This window comes from Akebia trifoliata, chromosome 15, assembly GCF_017979445.1.
Source record: "Akebia trifoliata isolate Shusen 1 chromosome 15, ASM1797944v1, whole genome shotgun sequence".
NCBI classification, from domain to species: domain Eukaryota; kingdom Viridiplantae; phylum Streptophyta; class Magnoliopsida; order Ranunculales; family Lardizabalaceae; genus Akebia; species Akebia trifoliata.
In genome coordinates, this window is record NC_141389.1 from 1389379 (window position 1) to 1415556 (window position 26178).

The following is a 26178-nucleotide window of genomic DNA, read 5'->3' on the forward strand; positions in this document are numbered from 1 at the left end:
GTTTATTGTCTGTTGGAGCTATCTCCACATGTTCTTGAATGTATTCAATTGTTTGTATTTTTTATCTTTCCTAGTCTTTCCACTCATCCATCTCATCCAATCTTTCCTGGAGTGCAACTTTATCGGGATAGGTACTTATCGACTGCTGGATCCTTGATCCATAATCCTAAGTTATCATATTTGATTGAATAAGATTTTGGATATGGTAGATCCACTAAAACCCTACCAATAATAGCAAGGATGCATGTATAGAAGAACATAAAGTCACTAATGAGAGAGTTTCCTACATTTGTAATCTTAATTACTATTGAACAGACAAGATATCAGACATTGTCCTATATTCATATTGTACAGCCAGACATAACCTTACACCCAAACATGCCTCATATCCTGCATCACTACCAACTAAAAGGAGAAAAAGTGACACCCTGACCCACTCCAACCCTCTCCTTAATTTTGAAAGGTGATGGTATTTTTGTAATTTAGATTAGATCCAGTGGTAATTTACAAAACTAATCCCTTTATAAGGGATCTTGAACAAGACCATATGAACATAAACCCGAAAAAAAAAAAAAAAAATGGTGCCAAGCCCAAACTTCATGAAATCTCTCCAAAACCTTCATGAATTTTCAATGAAGTCACCACGTTCTAGCCCAAACTCCATGAAAATCAAAACCTTAATTCACTCTCACATCTTCCAACATGTGTGCCAAGTCATAAGGGCAGTAGCCAAAGCAAAGTCCATGCTCATACAACTCCTCAACAAGAACAAAGATTCCAACAACAACTACTATCTAGACACCATGAAGAAGATACAGAAGAAGAAGAAGAAGAAACAACTTTTTAGTAGAATTAGATTTCACTACAATTGGTGTTCCTCACATGTGTTACCTATGCCAGAACCCGTTGAAGGCAACTTTGACACGAGCCATGTTTACTATGATTCGACGTGGAATTCAACGGAGGACTGCCAGGGTGGGTTGGACTCACAATTATCTGGTTATTTACATTGGCTTGAAGAGAAATCTACTAATGATGTAGATGTTGATGAGATCGATAAGCTCGCCGATAAGTTCATCCAAAGATGTCATGAGAAGTTCAGGTTGGAGAAGCAAGAATCTTATAGGAGGTACCAAGATATGTTGGCTAGAAGCATGTGAGGGTCCTTTTTTTGTGGGTTTAAGATTGTGTTACATCGGAGGGGTGGTGAGTGATTAGAAATAGATTGGGGTTGAATATTTTCTTTCAATCTTCTTCAGGTACTTTTGTTTATTATCTTTGGGTTTATGGATAATTGGATACGTCTAATGAAATGACAATTACTTTATTTCCTTTTTTGTCTTATATTTAATTTTTCTTTTTAACTTACTTGGATACTCAAAAATGGATGACTTTTCTACATCCAATACTTCAATTTTAAATGTAAATATGTATCAATTTTATATCTTTTTTTGGTACTATAGTTGTGGCAGTAGTACCATATAGATCATCCCCTAAGGTTGGTGAAGGAAGAGAGAGTGTATGTGTTCCTGAGAAAATGAATTTGTCCATTTTTCAAGATCTCAAGGGAGGCGTGGAAACACATAAAAACACTTGAGTGAAAATTTAGAAGACACATAACTCTACTCCCTTTGGTAATGGTAAGATATTTGGTGGAAGAAGAAAGGATTGATCTAAATATTATCTTGATTTGATTCTACTTTTTATTTTTCAATAATATCAAGTTGGTTTCTTTCTTACCCACTGCGAATACAACATGTTGAGCAAAATCTCCATCATGTAGAACTTGCTCAATTTAGATTGAGAAAATCATACAGTTTTTATGAAATTGCGTGCTTAATTATTCTTATTCGTATTTGTAATCAATCCTGTTCCTTGAGATGAAAGTGGTTATTTGATTTTTTATATATTACTTTGAGCATTAAAATTAGATGGAAGTATCAAATGGAAACATTGCTCTCTCTCTCTCTCTCTCAAAAGATGAGAAGTATGATTTGTGTGAGAATGTGCCACTATTACCAAGATTTGAAAGTTTCTCCCTCAATTTTGAAATTTGAACTTTTTGACAATCAGAGACTTTTGGTTTGTTATGCCAAAAGAAAAAGTGTGCAGATCCTTTACTCCATTAAGCTGGTTAGCTACAGTAAGTAAGTTGGTTGGGTCCACCCCATACATGATTAAACCACCTACTGTATCTTGGACCTACAATACAAAAATAAATAAAAACAGCCTGATTGGTGATATTTAACGATTTGATTTGAGAATTTTATTCATGGGCTTGAAACCACCAATAGAATTTTATTATAAAAAGGAATAAATACAATGACTAGGAATCATCAATGAGGCTGGGCTTTGATGCAAGTCCAGAAAAGGATGGCCCAAACATTCACATATGAGAAAAAATTCTTTACAGTTTTTCGCGTAGTGTGCGGAGAAGGCCTGGACTTGAATAACTACCCAACTCTGTGGAGTAAAAGATTTGATTGAGAGAGAGAGAGAGAGAGAAACGAAGGGAAATCAAAACATGTATACGTTCTTCAATATCACAATGTCACAATAACTACTCCCATATGTCACACCTTGAGGTACAAGGTGAGTTTTATGTGATCGAGTCCAGATGCGTAGGTTTATGGCATCCGTAGACACACGCAATAATAATGTCTAAAGTCATGTATGTGTGGACACACTCTTTAAGTTTGGTATCTCACGGATGCATGGCTCGAACTCCCTATAAGGATGCCTTCTTTGTCCTCCACCTAAACTACGTAGGAAAGAGCCAAAGCCAATCCAAGAGAACAGTAAACTTTCGTAGTCTTTCTATCCAGATGCGGGTAGTTTGCATTTTCATAGAATCAAAAGCTTTTCACCAAAATCAATCCGTTCCAACGAGTAATGATTTTCTGACTCCCTCACGAGGGATACACAAAATACTCTCCTGATGTGGCATGTGCTAGAATCATAGATCTTTTTTGCCTTGAGATACACAATTGCAAATATTTATGAAGATGTGCATGTGTGTCCTGAGGCAAAAAAATCTATGGTTCTCGCACATGCCACCTGGGAGAGTCAGATTATCACGACTATTCTAACCTTTCAAACCTTTTGAAAAGTAATTTATAAGTTGAACAATTATAGACCATCTATTTCAATTCATCATTTTTTATATAGGTGATTTGGGGTACTACTTAATGTGCCGGACCCTGGTAAATATATATTATATATATATATATATATATATATATATATAATATATATATATATATGGGTCAGGTTCAAAGGACAACCATTTCAACACACATATAGACAACGTGTTTTGTCTTATATGGGCAAAAATGTTTGGAATGGACTGATTTTTTGTGAGGATGATCTCTGTGATGAGGAGATCATCCTGGCAAAAAATCATCCCATTCCAAAATTTGTAACCCCATCAAAATTGATTTACAAAAATTGGACGGTCTATAATTTTTCAACAAAAATTGGACGGTCTAGAAGTTTCATAATGAGCTGATTTTTGGCAAGGATGATCTCCTCATCACAGAGATCATCCTCACAAAAAATCAGTCCATTCCAAACATTTTTGCCCATATAAGACAAAACACGTTGTCTATATGTGTGTTGAAATGGTTGTCCTTTGAACCTGACCCTCTCTCTCTCTCTCTCTCTATATATATATATATGTAGGGTAAATTGCCATTTCATTGTGGAATATGGCAAAATTACCATTCAAGTATACTGTTCATTTTAATTCCCAAAACATGAGCATGAATTATTTTTCAGTGATGTTGTCACTTTTAGAATAAATACCAGTGATCTCACTGTTTTGGGAATGATCTATTGCCACACCAACTTTTTCTAACGCCACCCCAATTCATATAAAAATCACAAAAGAATTAACACACATCTTGGGGTGGTATTAGAAAAAGTTGGTGTGGCAATAATACTCTCCCTGGGGATTAAAATTAAGAGTGTACTGAAATAGGAATTTTAACAAAAGTTGTGCATGCTTTGAGAATTTTCTCAACAATCAGCTATGAACTCATTTTAATGGGAGCCTTACAAGCGTAACTTTAGATTTCAATCAATAGAAATCAATCTGACTCTTTTTAATTGAAATTGACGATTATTATTATCATTTTGGTCTGAATCAGGGAAAAAAAAAATTAATACAAATCAACAAGTTGAGTTTTCGTGGAGAGAATTTTGCCAGATTGACAGCTAGCATGGAAATAACATCAACCTAAGTCACACTTTAAAGGGCCTATTTCCTCATCTCGGATCCATGGTTCTTATATAAAGATTATTGCGACATCTTCCATTGTTTTAAATGGTAGAAAGCATATTGGATAAAGATTATAAAATCAAATATGAGGTTGCCCGGTCCCGGTCTGGTATATTTATTTCTCAGCGTAAGTATGTTCTTGACTTACTCAGTGCCTCTGGTCAGCTTGGATCTCGTCCAGCTGATACTCCTATTGAGCAGAATCACAGGTTGGCTGATTCTGAGGGGGAGTGTGTGTCCGATATTGGCCAATATCAGCGTCTTGTGGGAAAATTGATTTACTTGTCTATGACTCGCCCTGACATTGCCTATGCTGTTAGTGTTGTAAGTCAGTTTATGCACTCGCCTCGAACATCTCATCTTGCTGCTGTTTATCGTATTCTTAGATACCTTAAGGGATGTCCTGGTCGAGGTATTTTATTCAACAATCATGGTCATCTTCGTATTGAGGCATGGACAGATGCAGATTATGCTGGTTCAGTGACTGATAGACGGTCTACTTCTGGGTATTGTACTAAAGTTGGTGGTAACTTGGTAACTTGGCGTAGTAAGAAGCAGGATGTGGTTTCTCGGTCAAGTGCTGAGTCAGAATACAGAGCCATGGCACTTGGAATATGCGAGTTGTTGTGGCTCAAAATCTTACTAGCTGATTTATGTCTTCCTGTGTCGGTCCCCTTCTTACTATATTGCGATAATAAATCAGCTATTAACATAGCTGCAAATCCGGTTCAGCATGATAGAACAAGCACATAGAAGTTGATCGGCATTTCATTAGAGAAAAGATAGTTTCTGGACAGATTTGTACGCCCTTTGTCCCTACCTCTCAACAACTTGCTGATGTTCTTACTAAAGGTGTTAGTAAAACCTCCTTTGAAGATGTCTTGTCCAAGTTGGGCATTGTTGATATCCACGCACCAACTTAAGGGGGAGTGTTAAATAAGTCTGTAGGGTTATTTTAGTCTTTTCACTTCTTTCTCTTATGTAATACTTATATAGCCTAATTAGGGCTAATTAATCAAATTACAATTTCTCTCTTAATTCTTACTCTCTCAAGAACAAAAGACTTAACTTAGGACAAAGTGAAATAGAAGGATTAAATGAGCTGATCCCATATTTTGGGATAAGACTTTGTTGCTGTTGTTGTATATTATATATTGGTCCAGAAAATATATAAATTATTCCATATTCTTCCTAGGTTGTTTTCATGCATAAGAGTTCTTTCTTGGCACACTGACTTTTTTTTATAACACACCTAACAATGAAATTAAATATTCTGTCTAAAAGTGGTTAGATAATAATTTTATTTCTTAATTACAAACCCTTCTCTCTCTCTCTCTCTCCCTCTCTCTCTCTCTCTTATTATTATTATTATTATTTTTTCAAAAAATTCTTTAATTTGGATTTCTACTCAATGAGGAGCTATTCAAGTGCTAGAGAGACTAGTAAATATGAAAGAAAGATGGCCATCGAGAGAGAATTGAGTTGACTCAAATATTAAAAGGGCATGAGATTCGAGTCGAGTTTTAAATCCAAGCAACAAATACCTTGGTTACTAAGGAGTTGAAGAGGTTAGACCAGTCAAGCGTGCTTTTTTTCAGGAGAGTTAAAGACTGTAAAAGAATAGAGACACATCAATGAATCTTCTTTTATTTCTCTCCCATTTCTTTCTTTATTCCAAAACCTTCTTTTGCTGCTTTTTTATGGAAGAGAAATGAAGCTTTAGCAGAACTATGTCGGGATTCCTTTGGTTTGGTCTCTTAGCTTTGATTTACTAACCAATACTTTTACATAAAAGTGAGTGACAGAAGCTTCTTGGGATTTTATTTCTATTGAGATATAATTGAAACTTTAAACCATCTCTACCACCGTTTTTATAAAACTAAAAGCCCAAATCCTAATATGTGGGCTTTTAGATAATCATATCATGCATTGGGCTCAGAGTCCTGATCATCAAACACTGATACCAAACATTCATCCATGCCTTCAGATTCATCCCGACATAGGGAAAGTCAAACTATGATATGTCAAGGTTGGATCACCAGGTCACATACTGAGTTGACTCTCAAGCTTTGCCATGAAAGATCAAACATGGGTAACGATGCACATGACATGGTTTCAATAAAATAGATATTTGGGCAGGAAATTATATGCAAATTAATGCGAAGAAAATCATTTACGGTAGAATCCTCATTACATCACTCAATTTTTTTTTTTTTCTTTTGGGATAGATAATGGAAAGGAAGAAATTACAAAAGAGAGGGAAGGTCGTTCAATTGAAAAGTTGTGAAAAATGTCTTAATAATTCCTAGTTGTTGAAGGAACTATTGATATAGAGTTCAAAGCAAGCTTGCTTTAAGATGAGAAACTAAGCTAGCACGATATGAAGAACATTAGCAAACTAAGTGTAGTTGATTCCATCAATAGGCCAATTAAGGTACATTGTGATAGCGAGGCAATAGTGAAATACAGTATAAGAATGATCATTTCTTGAAGAGATCAAACATATTGAAATAAAGTTTTTATGTGTTGATGAGTACAAGGTCAAAGTGAGACTAATTGAAACACAGATGAATGTTTCCATTACAAAGATAATGCATCTTAAACTTGTTTTGCATAGTGAAGTTACTAGTTATTTGAAGAAAACAAAAAAGATTTTTCAGTTAAAGTTAGTCATCACATTTAATTCTGGAAATTGTATCATAGTATTGCGTGCACACACGGATTTTTGTGATTGAGTCTTAAGTAAAAGACATCACAATTGTATTAGTGATTTCTCTCTTAAAGTACTAGGGTTGAGCATGATTGGTCATCTTGATTGTAGATCTTCATTCTAGATAGTTCAGAAGATGGTTTTCACATTGATGTATACCGACATGTTAAACTACTCACTCTACATATTACAACAACAAAGGATCAAGTTAGGAGGAATATTCCCAAAATACAAAGAGAAAGAGCATAGCTGATGCAAGATGAAAAACAGTATTCCAATTGGTTCATTGATTTTCAAAAGAATACTAAATAATTGGACATAAAGAACTTGTTAATTCACCCAGAATATCAAGCAATTCAAAATAAAGAGAAAACTCTCTAAAAATCATAAATTTTATTAATCAAAGATCTTCCTCCCATATTGGAGTTACAATAATATTTAGAGAAAAATCTTATTCTACAAGAACACGAAAATAGTCAAAATAGAAAAAATGATTAAAAGTGATTTAGGGATGGAAATAGAACTACTTGACCTTAGAAATAAGGTAAAGCCGATGATGCACGATTTTAACTTTTATTACTAAAGTTATTAATTAAATGAAACTTTCCTAAAATAGCAAAAATGTCTAAAATGTAGGGTAAATAAAGGAATCGGACCTAAAAAGGAGAAAGTCCATACTTTTCTATGGATCTTGAAGATCTTGACATTTTCATTCAAGAATAGGTCTTATCGAATTATTCTAAAAGCATTGCTTGTCTGAATCCATTTTCACACTTGAGCTTGTTGCATTGCATCAATAGCCCAAGACATTTCCTGGCAATTCACATAGTTTACAAAGGTACACTCGTTCATAATAACACTTTTATATATAAATGAATTGTGTAATTAAGATCCGGACACAACAATTGTCACCACTAACATCAATCCAACCTTTGGCTATTTCGTTGAAAATTCCAATATTTATATTAATCAAATGAAGTGTTCACTTTCAATGTGAGTCAAGGTAAAACTAATTATAAAGAGTTGCTTTGTTATGGCTGAAAAATTCTCTAAACTAATCATATTTGCTATCTTTATTCCACTATCCATAAGTATGAAAGATAGAAGAGGATTTTTTTTCTTTCACAGAAGTAAAGTTGGCTGGTGGTTCTATAGTGTTTTATGACCAACATTTCTTAATAATCAATAAAAAGAAAATTTTATAATATGAAAGTAAGAGAAGTTATTATTTATGGAGTTGAATGGGCAATTAATAAATCATATCCACATTATTAGCGTGGCCTAGATATAAATATTGTCATGGATGATTTGAAAGAAGAAAGCTAAAATTAGAAAGAGTGCATTAGTAAAAATATAAGAGTAATCTCATTAGGTAATAAACTAATAAAATTATATTGAAATAATTTGGTCAAATGTAATGAAGATCTATAACAATCCAACTTAAAGGAATGTGCAAGTTGAATGTTTAAGAAAGAGAATCCATTTCATTAATCTTTTGATTAGTTGTGTTTCTTTAATTTGTTTTGATCATTATATCTATCTTAGTTTGATAGAAAGTTTCTTAGCAACAAAAGTTAATTGGTTTTTGGTTTTTAGTGCCGTCTATCTTTAATCCCACATCGGAGAAAAGAAGAATTGAGAGTCAACTCTTATATTGGAGTTACGTCTCTTAGCCTTGAAAGTTAGAGGAAGTGGGTGGGCTCATGCGTGCACAAGAGGCCTAGGAGGGAAACCCAATGATTTTTTGTCAGATTTTGGGTCCAAGCTTCGAAAACCCCCAGGGCATGTACGCTAGTGACACACATCCTACCTGTTTTACACATGCGCGCCAGGCTTGGGTCTGGTTGTTAATTTGCCTTCCTTTTTTACAAGTTTTGTATTAACCGTTTTTACAAAAAAAAATTTGTTTAGACTCATTCTATAAAATCGTGTCTCTCTAGATTTTGTTAATCTCTCTAATAGACATAACTCTTTAGAATTCATCTACAAATCTTTGTTTTATGTGCTATTTCAAATACAGAAAAAACACAAATCGCTCTCTAACTTCCATTCGTTCAATTCTTCAAGGTCATACTTGTTGTCCATTCGTCAAAAGATCAGATGTTGTATTTATGTCTTCTTTGTTCTACATAGACTGTTGAATCCCGTGGGTAGACTTTCAATCACTGAGTGGAGGGGACGCAATTCCCTTAAGCATCCAATAACCTCACAATGACCTCAGGACATCGCATTGATCGTGTGCCTTGATCTACAGTTCTACTAACAATGAGTTCTTTCTTCTTAAATATTTTCAAATTGATATTATCTTAGAAATTAAATCGATTTGTTAGAGATAATCAACAATTTTAAAAAGTAATTTCATTATTAAATTTCTATTCATTTAATTCTTTGGTTTATTTCTATCATTGCATTAACAGAAGATAAGTTAATATAAACCATATAGGGATTTGGATAGGAAATTTCTTTTAAACAAGGAAAAGAAAAAAAAGAGTGAATTAAATTCGAATAAAAAAATTCTAATTTTTATATTTGATATTCTAAATAATACTTTCTCAATACTAGTAAATTTCACTTTCAACACCACCTGCATTTTTTTATATGAGATAAGTCTATAATAACAAGTCTATCTCATTCAACTGTTTCAATGTATCGATATTCTCTAATATTTCTCACTCATTGGCCCTAGAAATTAAAATATATTTACTCTATAAACTTGAAATGCATACTATTTTACAAGATTGATAAGTGATACATCGATATAATCAACCTAGACAAGGGATTAGAATATTGCTCCAGTGCCAATTTAAACATGCAACATTTTTTTTTTTGTTGGGTGGGTAAGTTGAACTTGAACCTACGACCTCAAAGTTGTTTTGCAAAGTGTCAAACCAACTGAGCTATGGGTCTAAGCACAACTTGTAGCATTTCTATATTAACAATTTCATTCCAATTTTCCAGCATAGAATCAAACTGAGTTTATATGAAAAATTAAATAACAAAACAAATAATATAGAAAATGGATTAGAATATTTCTCCAACACCATTTAAACATGTAACATTTCTATATTAACAATTTTATTCCACTTTACTTGCACATAATCAAAATGAGTTTATATGAAAAATTAAATAACAAAAAATATAGAAAACAAACCTAATTAGAGAAATCTAATTGACCCAATTATTAGTTTATGACACTATTTCCTAATTAGCAAAGCTAAATGAAAATAACCTTAAGTAAATTATTCTCATAGATCATGCAACACAACTTCTCTATTATAAGAATATGTAACAATAACACAACCATGTATCTCATTCACCTTAACACAATGTATTTCAATACTTTAACTAATTGCAATCATAGTCAATTGCCAATCATTATGCTCCAACAATCCAATTATAACATTTAATTAACCAGCTACATCATATGAAAAAAGATTTAGGTAAATGACATTGGAAGTATTACGTCAAAACCATTATCCAGTCGAAAATACTACCTACCACCACATTCAAGCTTTGATTCTCTTGCATGTTTTTTTGTTATGACCTAATCGGCCACATTTCCCACAATTGCGCTGAATAACATAATCTTCATCTTCATTGCTGCGCATGTTCAACTTTGCCTGACGCGATGGTCGACGTTTTAATGGAGGAGGTGAAACAACACAAGAGACCTGTAAAATGAAACTTATCATAAAAAGTTTGTCTTTACGTTTATTCATAAGAACTTATATAAGTGTTTTGTTCACCTCATTAGAATTGCATTTGTTAGGGATTGTGCCTTTGTGGTCAATAAGATCATTGTCATCATCGCTTTCAATGATGAATCGGTCACTAGAATATCTGCACAAGGAATGTAAAAATAGATAATTAATAAAATTAATCATGTTTTGAATAAACTAAAATATAACATAATAAAAAATTAAAGTATTAACAATAATGTGTGAAATAATAATAAGTAAAATATACTAACACCCGCATATAAAAAATTTGATTACCAACGCAAATTATGTGTTAGTGAAGAGAAATTAAAATTAGTTATTTCTTGGTACAATTACATAAACCTCCTTATAAAAAGAATAAACAAAAAAATTCTACAGAAATACATTTAATTAATGTACTTACTCAATGAAATCATTGACTAACCAATCCTTCGTCTTCCTCTTCCTTGTCAATGTAGAACTATTCTCCTCCCTCTGAATTTCCTCTTTTTGCACTCGTTGTTGTTGTTGTTGCTCTTGCTCACATTTCAATGGAGGTACAAGTTTGATGGCTCCATTGATGTGGATGTTGCTTGTGCTTTTTGTTTCTGCGTTCCCCAAGTGAATGTGGCACAAAGTGTACCCCCCACGTGTCGTTCTCTTGCACCTCCGACCCCTTCCATTGACACCGCGGCATCTTGATGCCTTCATCGACAATACACTTTTTTCCTTTCTCCTTTGAAGACAATTCCCCTTTTCCTTTTCATCGTCTTGTTTCTCATTCATCTCTGTTTCGGGATTTTCCGTATGAATTTCTTCACTTGGTGATACCTCATTTTTGTCCATATTGATTTCTTTTTCTATGGATATCGGTATCGGTAACAATATCTTATCCGTATTGTTGTTATTTTCTTCATTTACTGGTTTCTCTTGTTGTTCTTCCGAGAAACACCCACTCCTTTTCCTAAATGACACACTCTTCTCTCGTTTGTGCCATATCTCAAGTGCTGCGCAACAAGAGAGGAATAACATATCAGAACTTTTTAATACATGAAGGCATAGTTTTAAATCTCGATGAGTCGAGTTGAATTGAAACTTGGACCAATTGACTCCACTCATTTGGACCTTGAGAATACTGAAAAACCTTCCAAGTCAGATTGAAAATCACAAAATGGTATTAATATTATTTATATTTGAAATACTTAAAAAAAAAAAGCTAATATGTAATAAATATAATATGTATTTATTTAACTCTCAATCAAGTTGACTAGACTCATTGGACATTTGAGTCAAGTCTTTCTTTTTGACTTTTAAAACCATGGATGTGGTGAATATCATGGATCCTATCCTACTAGGGATAATGATGAAATAACATTGTGATCGAATCTCGATGAAAAACATCAATGGTTATGATACACATCCATATCATCAATGTCCTCTCTCTCTCTCTTTCACACACACACACAACACACACACACACATACAATGTTACTCCAGCACGACTCTTCTATTAATTGTTTTTTTTTTCTTTTAATTTTTTTTTTATCCCTGTGTGGCCATATCTTTCAAATCTCATAGGCCAATATATATCTTGCTTGCCCTTTAATACACCTAAACTAAAAAATAAGATTGATTGGACTAGGGGCCAAAAAGAGTGCCAAGTGGCAAAAAGGGTAACATGGAGTAGGGTAACTTAACCCAATTCCTAGATTATGTGTTGAGATTGATATTAATTGTGAATTTCCAAGATGTATTTCATTGGAAGATGATGATCAGTAGTCTTATACATAGGAAATTGAGTATGAAGGGATGCCTAAACCTTGCAAATCATGGAGGGTGCTTTTTTGTTGAAATAAATTTGGTTGAGTTGTTCATAATTTAGCAAGCCTTAGTGGAGATTCACAATTTCGGATTGAACAATGTAATTGTTGTTGAATCTAATGTATAAATCTGAATCGAAAAAAAGGTTACATAAATCAGACAATAAGAATAATTGGAATGAACTTCAGCTTAAGTGACTGAGGCATGGAGAAGCCATTGTCCTTAAAGCTAATTTCGCCCCTTAGGATGATATCTATAGTACTATTGGTCTCAGGTGATCAGTTTTCAAGATTCAACAGTCACAAGTCTGTTAACCGTGCACTTGAAAATAATAGACTTTCTAAGAACTTGATCAAATCAGAGATTTGCACCCCCTGGGCGTGCATTGCATGTGCACACGTGACAAATGATTTTTTATGGGTTGGCCCCAAACACAATGGGCTGCAGTCCCATGGTGCTTTGAGCCCCTATGTGCTCATGAGGTCCAGTCTCTTTCTCTTTCTCACTCATACTCAAGAAAATAGGAAAGTGGGAACATTTATAAGATGAGTATAAGTGTTATATTTACCCAATGTGGGGATTAAATATTTAGAGAGTTATATCTACAATTCTCAAGAGAAAAAAAAAAGAATCTTTCACTTTTCAATTATCACAAATAAGGAAGATGTTCTCTTAACTAAGATTTCGCAAAAAATGGAAAAACCCTCGACCAACCAAACTCTAGAGAAAATAAGGTTTTGAGTTCAAATCTTTCCCCCAACAAAATCCAATAATATAATATTAAATATGAATCCTACAACAATTGTCTCTTCTGATTCTCTTGAGCAATAAATTCTTTAGAATTCATGGACGTATTTGGGAATTTGTAAAAGCATCCACAGATTAATTTAGAATTTTAACGTTCTATTGATTCATTTGTGTGGTGGTTCTCAGTCTCTGATCTTTCAAACAAATTATGCTTAATTATGAATTATGATTGTAATGCTTTATTTACTTGTTTATAAGATCTTCCATTTTATCAATAAAAAAAGGGGGAGGGGAAGTTCCCATTCAACCCCAGCTCACCGATATAAAAAAAAAAAAAAAAAAAAAATCTAATTTGTTATTATGTCATCAAATTAACTTAATTTTCATGAGGTTGAATGTCATAACTCACAGAAAATTATTCTTTTGAGGATGATCTCTATAACATGAAGTACCATTGCTAGATAGTATAACGTGATATATTCATGTGGGCCACATAACCCTCAAATATAGTACAAATAGTAAATAATAATAAAAAGTATATAATAACTCATTGTAAGTACTTCACATTTGATATTTGATAAATTGTATGCTTAAATCCAGTAAAAAAAAATTGAGAAAGAAAAAAATGGTCTACCTTGGAGATAAGAGGATGAAGGAGGTGCAATCACAACAGAGCTTCTTGCCCCTATGTTGTTTTCGTTCCTGTAAGTTCATAAGAGAGGATCATGTTTAGTTAAAGATTTGCTCAACCTCACTCTTCATTCTTGATACGTATGCATGTGTGTGAGCTTACAAAAGCTTGGGAAGCTGGTTTTTTGCACTTCTAGCCACCAAAAGCCATTTTGAAATTATGGTTTGTTTTTATTTCCAGCCAAAAGTAGAAGTCAAAAATGGACAAAAGCGAGAAGCAGTCCAGACCAGCTTCTCGTTTTTAGCTTTTATGTAAACCTAGCAGGGCTTAAAGTTCGAATTTTTTGGATTGTTCCCTTATTTGTTTAATTAATGACTGGAATATCTTCTAAAATACTAGGATGATAGCACCAAGACCAAAAGTTAAAAGATAAAAATAACTAGAAATGTTTTTAAAAAAAGGTTTTTGAAAAAAAGCATCTCACCAACTAACCAATTTCACAGTCAATTCCGCTTAACACAAAACCAGAAAATAGACAAAAGCCATTATTTTTCGAAAAGCATCTCCTAAACACTCACATCCAACGACCAATTTTGCAACCTTGATTCCACTGGAAGTGCATCCAGTAGAATTGCTTCTAAAGAAGCATCTCCATTGGATGCACTGCAACCTGAAACAAAGCCTTTGTAATTTTCATTTTTATGTAAGTAAATAGCTCACCCATATAGATGGCAATCCTTGAAATTCAAAGCTAAAGAAATCTCACCAACTAAAATAGATCACAACCATGTTGTTGACACTTAAAGCATCAAGTAAATAAATTTGCACATTTTAAAATTCTCAAATAAAGATAGATCTCATCTATGTTTGAACCAATTAGATAAGTTTTTGCAGAAGTTGTGGATCTCACTCTTTTGCGGAAGTTTGGCTAGATCTAGAGAGAATATAGAGGGGGATCCTCCTTTGAAGGATGCCCCTAATCTGAGATCTCAGAAGAAGCCATCACTATGGCTTGGAGAACCTTCGATCTTATTCTCGGATGAAGATTTGAAGGTAGGATCGGAGAAATTCAAGTTTGCTCTTGTAGCAAAGTTTGCCGGCCAAAAAAATGGAGGAAACCATTTCCGTCAAGGAGCTGAAAGCATAAGAAAACTAGTCCGATCTTGGAAGCTTGCTGGGACTTGTGAAGCTCTTACACTGGATTTTCACCATATTCTCCTGAGTCAGATATGATTTCGATATGGTTAAAGGAGAGGATTTCGATTGATGGCTTTGTGATGAGATTTTTTAACTGGACACCTATGTTCTGTCCTTTAGAGAGGGATGAAGCCTCCATTCCAACGTGGATCTTGTTTCCTAACATCCCGTTATTCTTCTATGAGGAATCTAATCTTCGTAGTCTAGCTTCAGTGATGGGTGAAGTTTTAGCAATTGATAGAGCGACTAGTCATGGCACGCGTCTTAAAGGGGCTAGGGTCTGCGTGCTTTTGGATTTACTCAAAGATAATCCTAAGAGAGTTAGGATCACTCATGGGCAATATGGATTGTGGCAACCTATTTCTTACGAGTCTATCCCTTTCTACTGCACCAACTGCTTTAAACTTGGGCATCAGGAATCACACTGTAAGTTCAAAGAAGGAATCAAAGCTGATGTCTCTGGACCTAATATAAAAGTAGGAAAGGAATACAAAGAGAAAACTAAGAAAATGGGATCTAATGTGTTTCAATCCAATAAGCCATTGGTAATTCATGAAGGTCTAAACAGAAGGAGATAGATCAGGCTGTTCATGGTAAGGGAAAAGCTCCTGCAATTCCTTAGTCTTCGTCAGTGGAGGAAAGTGACATGGCTGTCATTAATGCTGATGTGGAGATAGGTGATAATTCAAAATCCAAGCTGACAGACGATGTGGCAGCTGAGGTGGAATTTTTAGAGCATCGAAGCTTTGAATTTCAAATTCAAAAAGACTTAACGCCTGTCCCTGTGCCGATTCCTATGCCCAGTCCAACTCGTGGATTAGAGTTGGAACCAACTAAGGAATCTGCGGTTCTGCCTGTGGAAGTAGTCTTTGAGCCAAACAAAGAAACTGTGAAACCGTTTTTGGAAATAGTCTTGGACCTGAATATGGAAACGGCAGTGGACCCGATCGTGGAGAACCATCTTGAAGAGGGAGAGATATTTGAGCATAATTTGGGGGATTCTTTTCCGTTACAACGAGTCACCCCAAGATACGGTTCGGTAGCAGCAGTTTGGGAATGATCTTAGACAGTGCCAAATAAGACTGATATTGGATCTCAGCTGTCAAACTTACAAATTTAGATCCTTCCTGAAGATGCAGCTGTACATGATGAATTAGCAGAGGGCGAAGACGATTTTTCGTCCAGCAATCCTAATGAGTTGGATTACTCTTCTGATGTTGGTAGTGATAGAATAAAAAATTTGAGAATTTGAAGACGGCGATCGTGGTCTAATCTGGGTCCTCCTAAAAAGACTAGATCGAAGAAAAATCTCTGAATTTTGTGATTTTTAATGTCAGCTCTTATTTGGAATATTAGAAGAATAAATAATTCCTCCTCTCTTCTAAGACTAAAAAATATGTTGAAGAATCTAATGATGTCGTGAATAACTGTGGGTCTATTTGGGTGTTTTGGTTCAGAGATCCTTCACATTTTCGAGTGCTGCGTCTTTCGCCTCAATATATCTTGATAGAAATTGTGGTGGAGTAGAAAACATTGGTTTTTTGTATTTTAAGAGCTGCTTGGGTTATGGAGGAACATCGAAATCTCTGGCATGAATTGCAAGGTTCGCTAAATAATGAAGATAATGTAATGATTGTGGGAGATTTTAATATTGTTTTATTTCTTGATAAAAAGAAAGGTGGGAGGTATCCAAGCCGTGCTTCTATGGAGAATACGGGGGAATTGATGGGGGCATTGAATTTAGTTGATGTTGGGTATTCGGGTAATAAATTCACATGGTGCAATAATAGGTGAGGATTATATCGTATTTGGGCTAGACTGGATAGAGCTTTTGTGTCTTTTTCCTGGGTTTCAGAATTGGGCTCGCCAACTGTTTCTCATCTGCCAAGATTGTCGTCTGATCATTGCCCTTCTCATGTTCAGCTCTTTAAAACTATTTTGGGTCCAAGACAATTTAGATTTATGGATTTCTGGGCTAAGAGGGAAGATTTCTTATAAATTATAAGGGAATCTTGGGTGGCTAGAGCGGAGGGGTCTCCTTTGTACCGATTATTTTCAAAACTCAAAAGACTAAAAGGTGTTTTGAAAATTTGGAATAAGGAGGTTGTGGGTAATATCAAAATGAAGTTGAAGGAAGTAGAAACCAAAGTCCAAGAATATGAGAATTTACTTGCTACTCAGGGCTGGGATCAAAACCTCTATTTGGAATGCCAAAAATCCAAGATGGAGTATGCTACTTGGGCAAGCAACGACGAGTCATTTTGGAAGCAGAAGTCCAAAGTATCTTGGGTTCAGAAAGGTGATAGGAACACAAAATTCTTTCACTTGTCTACTAAGATACGAACAATGAGAAATTCGATTAGAAGAATTAAAAAACCTGATGGGACAATTATAGAAGATCCAGAAGAAATTGGTAGGAAGGCATTCCGTGCATTTGAAGAGCTCCTTAATTTTACCCAAAGATGCTCCTTTGGTAGTTTGTTGGAGGGATTAACTTGCAAAGTTACTACTCTTCAGAACAAGGATTTGAGTGATCTTCCTACTGAGATTGAGGTGTTGCACGCCATTCAAGGCATGAATGCCCAAGGAGGTGTAGGCCCGGATGGTTTCTCGGGGGTTTTCTATCTCAAATGTTGGGACATCATCTAGCAATATTTGTTGAATGCAGTTATAAATTTCTTCCAAGAAGGTGTCATCCCAAAAGTCGTAAATGCCACTTCCATAGCCTTGATTCCAAAGGTTAAGGTACCCCTTTCCTTTTCAGATTTTAGACCTATTAGTTTAAGCCATTTCTTGTATAAAATGTTTCTAAAAATATTGGCTTCTAGACTTGGAGAGATCCTTCCTTCATTAATTTCCCCTGAACAAGGTGTTTTTGTTAAAGGGATGAATATATATGATAATATAGTGTTGGTTCATGAAGTGTTGGATGATCTTAACCTAAAAATCAGGGGAAACAACTTGGCAATGAAATTTGACATGAAGAAAGCTTATGACAGGTTGAGTGGCCTTTCTTGTTGGTAGTTTTGCCCAAGATGGGGTTCTCGACAGAATTCTTAAATTGATCAAAGGCTGTCTGCAGAGCGTCTCTTACTCAGTGTTAGTTAATGGGTGCTCTTATGGTTTTTTGGAGGCAGTCGTAGTCTAAGACAAGGAGATCCTTTATCTCCTAGCCTTTTCATCCTTGCTAAGGAGGCTCTTAGTGTGGGCCTGAATAATCTAGTGTTAAAAGGAAATATGGATAGATTTTCAGTTTAAAAAAAAGGTTTCTTCAAGCCATCTTTTGTTTGCGGATGATTTGATAATTTTCTCCAAGGCCACTTCCAAGTCCTTAAAGGCTATAAAATATTTTTTGATATCTTATGAAAAGGTTTCAAATCAGCAAATTAGTTTGGAGAAGAGTTGTTTCTGTGTGGAAGATCATGTGGCAGAAAAGAGAATTGAGATTATTAAGACAATTATGATTTTCCTAAGGGTTTTCTTCCTACCAATTACTTGGGAGTCTCGTTGTTCATTGGTAACATTACGAGCGACATGTGTAGGGGATTGATCTCCAAGATTTCGAGAAAGATGATGGGCTGGAAATCAAATCTTCTTTCTGAAGGAGGTCGGTTAACCTTGCTATCTCATATTCTATCCTCCATTCTGGTGTACTTTATTTTAATTCTGCCTATTCCTAAGCTATTTTAGATTCATTGGAGTCATGCTTTGCAAAGTTCTTTTGGGGAAGCACTGAGGTTAAGAGGAAAAACCATCTTGTGGCTTGGCATAAAGTATGTAAACCAAAGATTGAAGGTGGTCTAGGCATTAGAATGCTTTCTGAGGTTTATAAAACGGGCTTAATGAAGATTTGATGGAGATTGACAACTAAGAAAGGGCTATGGATAGATTACGTCAAGAAGAAGTATGTGAAGGATGGTAATTAGTGGACTCTTCTAAAACGATAAGCTCGAAGCTTTGGAGAACTATTCGGAGTTTTCTTAAACCAACAATCAGTCTTACAAAAAGATTGATTGGAGATAGAGCAACATCTTCTCTTTTTTTACATAATTGGAGAGGTTTTACTCCATTAACTGACCACTATCCGAATGAAAACAAAAACATTTTGGTGAAGGAGGTTTGGGGTCAAGAGGGTTGGAACGTCTCTCGGCTTAGAGATTTGATTCAGGATAGTGTTGCTGTGGAAGAGATTCTTGCATCAAATATCCAGCAAGGGAGTTTTGATAGAAATATTTGGATGGTGTCAAAATCAGGGTTGTTGTCATCTCGATCGGCATGGGAATCATTAAGAAGTAGGGGAAATGTCTCTCAACTTTGCAAGGCAATATAGAATGCAAAGGTACCTACTAAGATGAAGACTTTAGCGTGGAATATTTATCACGAAGCTTGCCCGATGGACCAAGTACGAAAAAATGGGGTATTTCCTTGGCTTCAAGATGCTTTTGTTGTGAAGGTGAGGAAGAATTTGTTGACCACCTTTTTTATCAACGTTTTTTAATAGTAGAGGTGTGGAATTTTTTTAGCTGTCATCTGCTAGATGAGCAAATAAGATTTATGATACCTAGCTCATTACTTAAATGGGGCCTATCGAATAAATTCCAATTCTGTATTATCAGAGGAATGGTTCCATGGGTAATCAGTTGGAACATATGGCTAGCTAGAAACAAATGTATTTTCGATGGTTTGAAGTCTTAAGCTCAAGGTATCATTTACAATTGTTTGCAATGGGTTAAGGAACTTGAGGAACATCAAAATTTTAAATATCCCTCTCCAAATGATGCTGTTTAAAAGTTATTGGACATTGGCTTACATAGAAGACAGGTTCCGCGACGTTGTATAGTTAGAGTTTGATGGGAAAGACCGCCCCTAGACTGGTTCAAACTGAACACTGATGGATCGGCCATCTGTAATCCAGGTTTAGCAGGTGGAGGAGCTATTCTTCGTGATGAGCATGAAGACCTTGTGGAAGTAGGTCATTGGAACTTCGGAGTGGTGACAAACAACATGGCAGAAATTTGTGCTGTTGTAGCTGCGTTGGAGAGTTTTGATTTAGCTGGGAAAAAAGTCATCATTGAAATGGATTCAACATTTATAGCGAAAGGCCTCGCAAATCAAGTTGTTTCTTGGAGACTAGACGAATGGGTGCATAAGGCAAGGACTATGATTTCGAGAATAGATACTCAAGTAATTCATGTTTGGAGAGAAGCGAATGCAACTGTAGATGCACTTGCTGCAACATCAACCCACAATCCTCAGTCGTTAAAATTCAAACGAATTTTCGAACTGCCTTTAAATGTAAGAAATGCTTATAATGGAGATAAGCTTGATCTTCCCCAATTCAGATCTGTAATTTGTTAGGGCCCTCCCTATGTATATTTTCTTACAGAACTAATACAATTCATCTTGTTTGCTTAGCAAAAAAAAAAAAAAAGATAAGTTTTTTGTGCACTGTAAAATTGGAGCTAAATGAAAAATAAATGTTTTAAAATAATTTATATTTTTAAAATAAATTTCCTAAAATACATAATAAGCAAATAAAAAATGAATCAATAGGTGTACAAAGCATACCTATATATATATGAATTAGCTTATATATTGAACAAATTTATTTATTTTTTGGGGAGGGGGGAGGCACTAGTGCGAAGATTGCTTGCCTATCTTATACTAGACCGACACATCTATATAATAAAACACAATTGAGTTGCTATTGTTTTGTGTTTTTTGAGATGGGGATAAATGTCCCATCAACTATAGTTTTGTAGTTTAACAAATGTCCCATTGAATTGTTCCACACTTTTTTTTTTCTTTCCTCTTCACTCCCTCTAACTTTATTATATCTTCTTTTTAATCCACTTAACTGTTTTTCATTTTTTATCTCTTATCCTAAATTAGTTTTTTTTAATAAAAATGCCTCCAACTTTATTTTTTTCGCTTTTATCCCTTTAACACCTAAAGAGGATGCCCATGCCATAAGCGCGGGCGAACTCTAGTTATCCATAAATCATCTTGGTTGATGATTTCAACTGATTTGATTAACTGTAAAAGGACTGGAATCCCCAGGCGTTAATTAACTAGAAATAACCAATCAAGGTGATGTTCTTATAGGTCTACTAAGATGTGGGCTAAACATTCACATATTTAACATGCGAAACTAAATTCTCAACCTTTACATAAAGAATAAGAAGAGAAGAAAAATAAAATGTTTAGTTACCTTTGATTACTTGGAGTCATAATAATGGATCTCTTCTCACAATCCATTTTTCCATCTGCCTTTAAAAAAACCTATAGCAAAAAAAAACAAGAAATGAAATCAAGTGCATTATTCTTTTGTTTATGTATTTTTATGGGCCAAGTCAAGCGTATTATTAATGACCACGATAAAAATGAGAAATGGTAGGACGATATGTTCTACAACCTCGGTTTTGCTTGGATTGGAGGTCATGCAAGGCCCCTTGTCTTTGTTGTGATCTAAACAGTTCATCTCCTTCTCAATCCTTCGTTGTTCGAAGGGACTCGGTGGATTATCAGCTTTAAGCGCCTCAGAGGAGGATCCTACTCCTAAGTTGTTTATATTCCTACAAGTTCACAACAGAAGGATGTTAGTCTCCTTACATGAAGAATTGGATGTTGTGTTAGTTAAATATTTGTTCAACCTTGCTTTGGGGGCTAATTCCAGTGCTTTTGGCCCCCAAAAGTGTTCTAGGGTTTCAAATTGCCGTGGTAACAACTCAACTTCCCTCCAAATGTAAAAGCTGAAAATGAGCAAAAGCAAGAAGCAACCCAAACCAGCTTCCTACTTCAGTCTCACTTGCAATCTTGTCAAATGTACAAAAGTTTTACTTCTTTGGGTAGCATTTCGGAAGACTTTGGGCCCCCAAAAGTATTTTAGAGCTTGAAATTGCAATGGTGATGACTTAGCATCCTACTTCTAGTCAAATGTAGAAAATGAAGATAGGCAATCTAGACTGGCTTCCTGCTTCCCATGTTTGCAAGAATCTGATGGAACTTAAAGATACCTTTTATTGGATGATTGTACCATGATTTTTTAATTAGTGACTAAAATACCATCAATAATATGTTTTGTTCGGCATTAGTCATTTAGTTAATATATCATGGTGGGGCTCTTCATAGCCTCAGCTTATCGATCAAAATTTTTTTTTTCAAGATATTAATTAATAAGAAAAAAGATCAAACTTCTAATATAATTATCAAAATATCCACACACACACACACACACACACACACAAAGTTCTCCCAAAAACTATTGTGTTATTGTCTTGTATCCTGTTGATCTACGCAGAGTTGTAAGGGTCCCGCAAACTTCTTAAGAGGTTTTCTATTTTTAGGAGTTTTTATTTTGGGGAGTTTTAAATGTTTTGGTAACTCTTGATTATATAAATAGAGATCTATAAAACTTATGAGAAGATAGTGATTGTTCTTGTTCTATTCCATGGATGTGTAAATCCTTGTGTTTTGTGTGATGTGTTGTCTTTGCTATTTCGATTTTTTCACAAAAACCACCTCCTAAACATTCTTACCATCGTCCTCTTGCCAAACTCAAAAACCGATCATAGGCAGAAGTGAGAAGCAGTTCAAACCAACTTCTCGCTTTCCTCATTTAAGAGTATATGTCACAACATAAAGTTAAAGATTTTTTCGATAATAATAATACCCCTTTTCTAGTTAATATCTAGAATATTTCCAAGACATAAAATAATGATCAAAACAACATAAAGGAAATTATGTCCAAAAAGTTTTCTCCGAAACACTTTCATCAAAAGATCCCTTTAGCAACCCTTATTCTACTAGAAGTGGTGGATGCAACCCCAACAATAATTTTCATCCATTAAATAAATCTCTCAAAGATTTTCTGGGGAAAAGATCCCGTATTTATTTTCCATCTCAACGTCATTGGTCACTAGATTAAGTTTAAAACAGTAGATCCAATGGGTAAGATGGAAGACCTTCCTAGAGATACCCAAAAACTAGATCTTACTTCTAAACAAACCAACATTAATCCTTGCAAAATCTGTTTTTCTTTTCATCTCAGCACTTGGTAGTAGGTTTTACATTGTAGAGATTAGATAATTCCACTTGGTAGAGTGATTTAGAAATAGGCCTCCACGTTTAATAAATATTTTGAAACACCCCTATTTTTCAAACTAATGGTATTCCCCCACCCCAACCTCAATCTCTAAATATGTTTTAGTCAAAACCCCCTGATCTTTCTTTCCCCAAACATGTCATCTTCAACTGTTAGGGTCCAATATTCTTATCCTGTTTTTCATCCTTAAGATTCAATCTCCTTCAACAACCAAACCTCAAAATTAGTAAGACGGGTTTTTTGGGAAGTAAATGATGAAAGATTTTTTGATAGAAATGTCAAAGGTATTCTGAAAGAGCTTGAAAATTGATTATTTTTGGGAGAAGATAATTAAAGGTTTATGGATGAGCTTGAAAATGAGGACATTTAGGTCATCATATTCTCGTAGGGGAGGGAGGGACGGACGGGGTGGGGGGGGGGGGGGGTATATTTTGACAATCTCCTAGACAGCCATTGGGTGGTGGGGAGGGTTGGGGGTTAGGAGACAACTATATTCTGACAATCTCCTTGACTATCATTTGTCCTATATAGGTAGAAGTTTCGGAATGGGCTGATTTTTGTGAGGATGATCTCTAGGGTGAGGAGATTATCCTCACATAATCATCCTCACAAAAATCAGTCCATTTCGAAACTTCTAACCCATTAAGCTCAATGGTTGTCAATGGAAGTTGTCAAAAAAAAAGGTTGTCTCTTGACCCCAACCCATATATATATACATTTTTAAAGGGTAAGGAAACAACTATATTTTGACAATCTCCTTGGCAAACATTTGGGGGGGGGGGGGGGGGGGGGGTCGGTTCGGGGTTAGGAGACAACCATATTTTAACAATCTCCTTGGCAAACATTTGGGGGGGGGGGGGGAGTTGGGTCCGGGTTAGGAGACAACCATATTTTGACAATCTCCTTGGAAACCATTTATCCTATATGGTTAGGAGTTTCGGAATGGGCTGATTTTTGTGAGGATGATCTCTATGGTGAGGAGATTATCCTCACACAAAATCAGCCCATTCTGAAACTTCTAACTCATTAAGGATAGTGGTTGTCAATGGAAGTTATCCGAATAAGGTTTTCTCTTGACCCCAACCCATGTATATACTATTTTTTTAAAGGGTTGGGATCCATATGAACAAGGATAAATACAAAATCTGAACCACGTAAACATGATATTCAACAATCGTAATAATACATAACCAAAGTACCACATATAACACTTTTTGCGCCCATTGATCCCAGAACTATTTGGCCCAACTTTTAGAAGAACTACGCATCACAAATCATCGTGATCGGTGATTTAAAACCATTGGATTTGAGTAACCCTAAAAAGGCTAGAATCCTTGGTAACAAATCACTCAATTTAATTGCTTGAATCAAATGGCTAGAAATAACTAGTCAGGATGATTTTTGATATATAGATTTTCCAAGATATAGGCTAAACATTCACACATTCAATATGTTAAATCTAATAAATCACAGATCGTGGGCAGGAAAAGAAGATAGGCTTGCATTCCCTAATTAGAAAGTGTCTGATGATGCTTAACCAACCCTCTCTTTTAAATTTTAAATGTTTTTATTTTATTTTTATTCTAAAGAAAGAGGAAAAAAGATGAAAAAGATATTAGATACCTTTGATTCTTTTCAGACACAGTAGATTTGCTTCCATTCCTTTCTATTAATACCTGTGATAAAAAATGATGAAATAAAATCAAGCAAATAATTATTATATTTGGTATAGGACGGGTTGTATTGCTGATGATTGAGAAAAAATGAGAAATAATGTGATATATTAAAAATACCTCCGTTTGTCTAGGAAATTGATGAGATTGATTGCTTGACCAACCACCAAGATGTCGATTTTCTTTCACCAAATCAAAATACCTAGGGGAGTTTACTGAAGGTATTGGTTCTCCTATTCTTGTTGATTCTGATAAGCCGCTATTTTCTTCTTTTGATTGTTGATGCAATGTAGCATCTTGAATAGTACCTTCAACCGTACTAATAGCAGTAGCAACTGCAATAGTAGTAGGTTGAAGAAAACGAGAAGGGGTGCCTTTTTTCCGGGTCCGCATTAGTAGATAAAAAAGACCTTTGAGATATATATAGCTAAAGAAGATGAAAGAGGCCTTAAAAGATGAGAAATGGTTGAGATTGAAAGAGAGATGGTTTAGAGCGATACGATATATACACTTTTAAAAACTAGAAATGGTTGTGAGGAAGATGTGATACCAAAAAATTGGGGGCGGGGGAACAAGATCTTAAGATCTTCAGAGAGGTAGAAACGACAGGCTTTTAAAGATTTGAAAGATTGAGAAAGAAATATTTCATAAAGTAAGATGAAACACTGTTAGAGACTAGAAAAACTTATTTCAGATGAAGATGAATTAAATAACATAAAGAGATGGAAACTTAAATACTAGACATGGTTGAGAGAGAGATGGTCTAGGAAGGAAGAAGGGACTGGCTCTTAAAGACTAGAAATACAAGGGGATTGGATGAGTCTTCTCGGTGAAGGTAAAATTTTCCTAATAAAGGTATGCCAGGTAAGGGCATTAAATATTGTGTTAAAAACCGAAGATTCGATTCAAATGGGACATCCATGGAGTGGACTCACAAGTCGCTCGAGTTACTAAAATAAATAATTATTCTCATTAGCTATAAATTTTTTTATTTATTTAATATTTCCAAATTTAGAATTATATTTATTTTCTATTTTCTTGAAAAAGAATGTTAAGTATATAACATTAACGTCAATATTTTAAATCAATTGAAAGAGCTTACTATTCCTCAACCGATTTGATCAAACTATCAAATCAATTCAAAATTGAATTAAGTCAAACTGAAGGATTGTGTTTTAAAATATTTTGTAATATTATGGTTCTACCATGCCTTAGATAAGTGATGTACATGTGACATGTAAAGGATTATGGAGTTATTTTAGGATGAACAGAGGTAGGGCTTAAAACGGGTCGAATATGGTCCGGATATGACTTTGTC

At 34.9% G+C, this 26178-nt stretch overlaps 2 protein-coding genes across 2 annotated transcripts; one reads left to right on the top strand and one right to left on the bottom strand.

Annotated features, from left to right (window-relative positions):
• Window positions 1-570: 570 nt before the first annotated feature.
• LOC147383811 (uncharacterized) lies at window positions 571-1327 on the top strand. Its single transcript, XM_086426304.1, has one exon. It carries the CDS (start codon window positions 579-581, stop codon window positions 1158-1160), a length of 582 nt encoding a protein of 193 aa, XP_086282430.1. The 5' UTR covers window positions 571-578; the 3' UTR covers window positions 1161-1327.
• Window positions 1328-10316: 8989 nt separating this feature from the next.
• LOC147383812 (uncharacterized) lies at window positions 10317-25253 on the bottom strand. The gene is made up of 8 exons (XM_086426198.1): window positions 24981-25253; window positions 24811-24863; window positions 21499-21658; window positions 21295-21365; window positions 13890-13957; window positions 11112-11694; window positions 10736-10829; window positions 10317-10660 (listed from the first exon to the last, which is right to left on the bottom strand). The coding sequence occupies exons 1-8, from the start codon at window positions 25251-25253 to the stop codon at window positions 10496-10498; spliced, it is 1467 nt and encodes a 488-aa protein (XP_086282324.1). The 3' UTR covers window positions 10317-10495.
• Window positions 25254-26178: the final 925 nt, after the last annotated feature.

Excerpts from the sequence above, each read along its gene's own strand:
- LOC147383811 (XM_086426304.1), top strand. The coding sequence starts at position 579 with ATGGTGCCAAGCCCAAACTTCATGAAATCTCTCCAAAACCTTCATGAA.
- LOC147383812 (XM_086426198.1), bottom strand. The coding sequence starts at position 25,253 with ATGCGGACCCGGAAAAAAGGCACCCCTTCTCGTTTTCTTCAACCTACT. Across the intron at positions 24,864-24,980 it reads AATTTCCTAGACAAACGGAG|GTATTAATAGAAAGGAATGG; the intron begins GTATTTTTAATA and ends TTTTTATCACAG. Across the intron at positions 21,366-21,498 it reads CCAATCCAAGCAAAACCGAG|GTTTTTTTAAAGGCAGATGG; the intron begins GTTGTAGAACAT and ends TTTTTGCTATAG.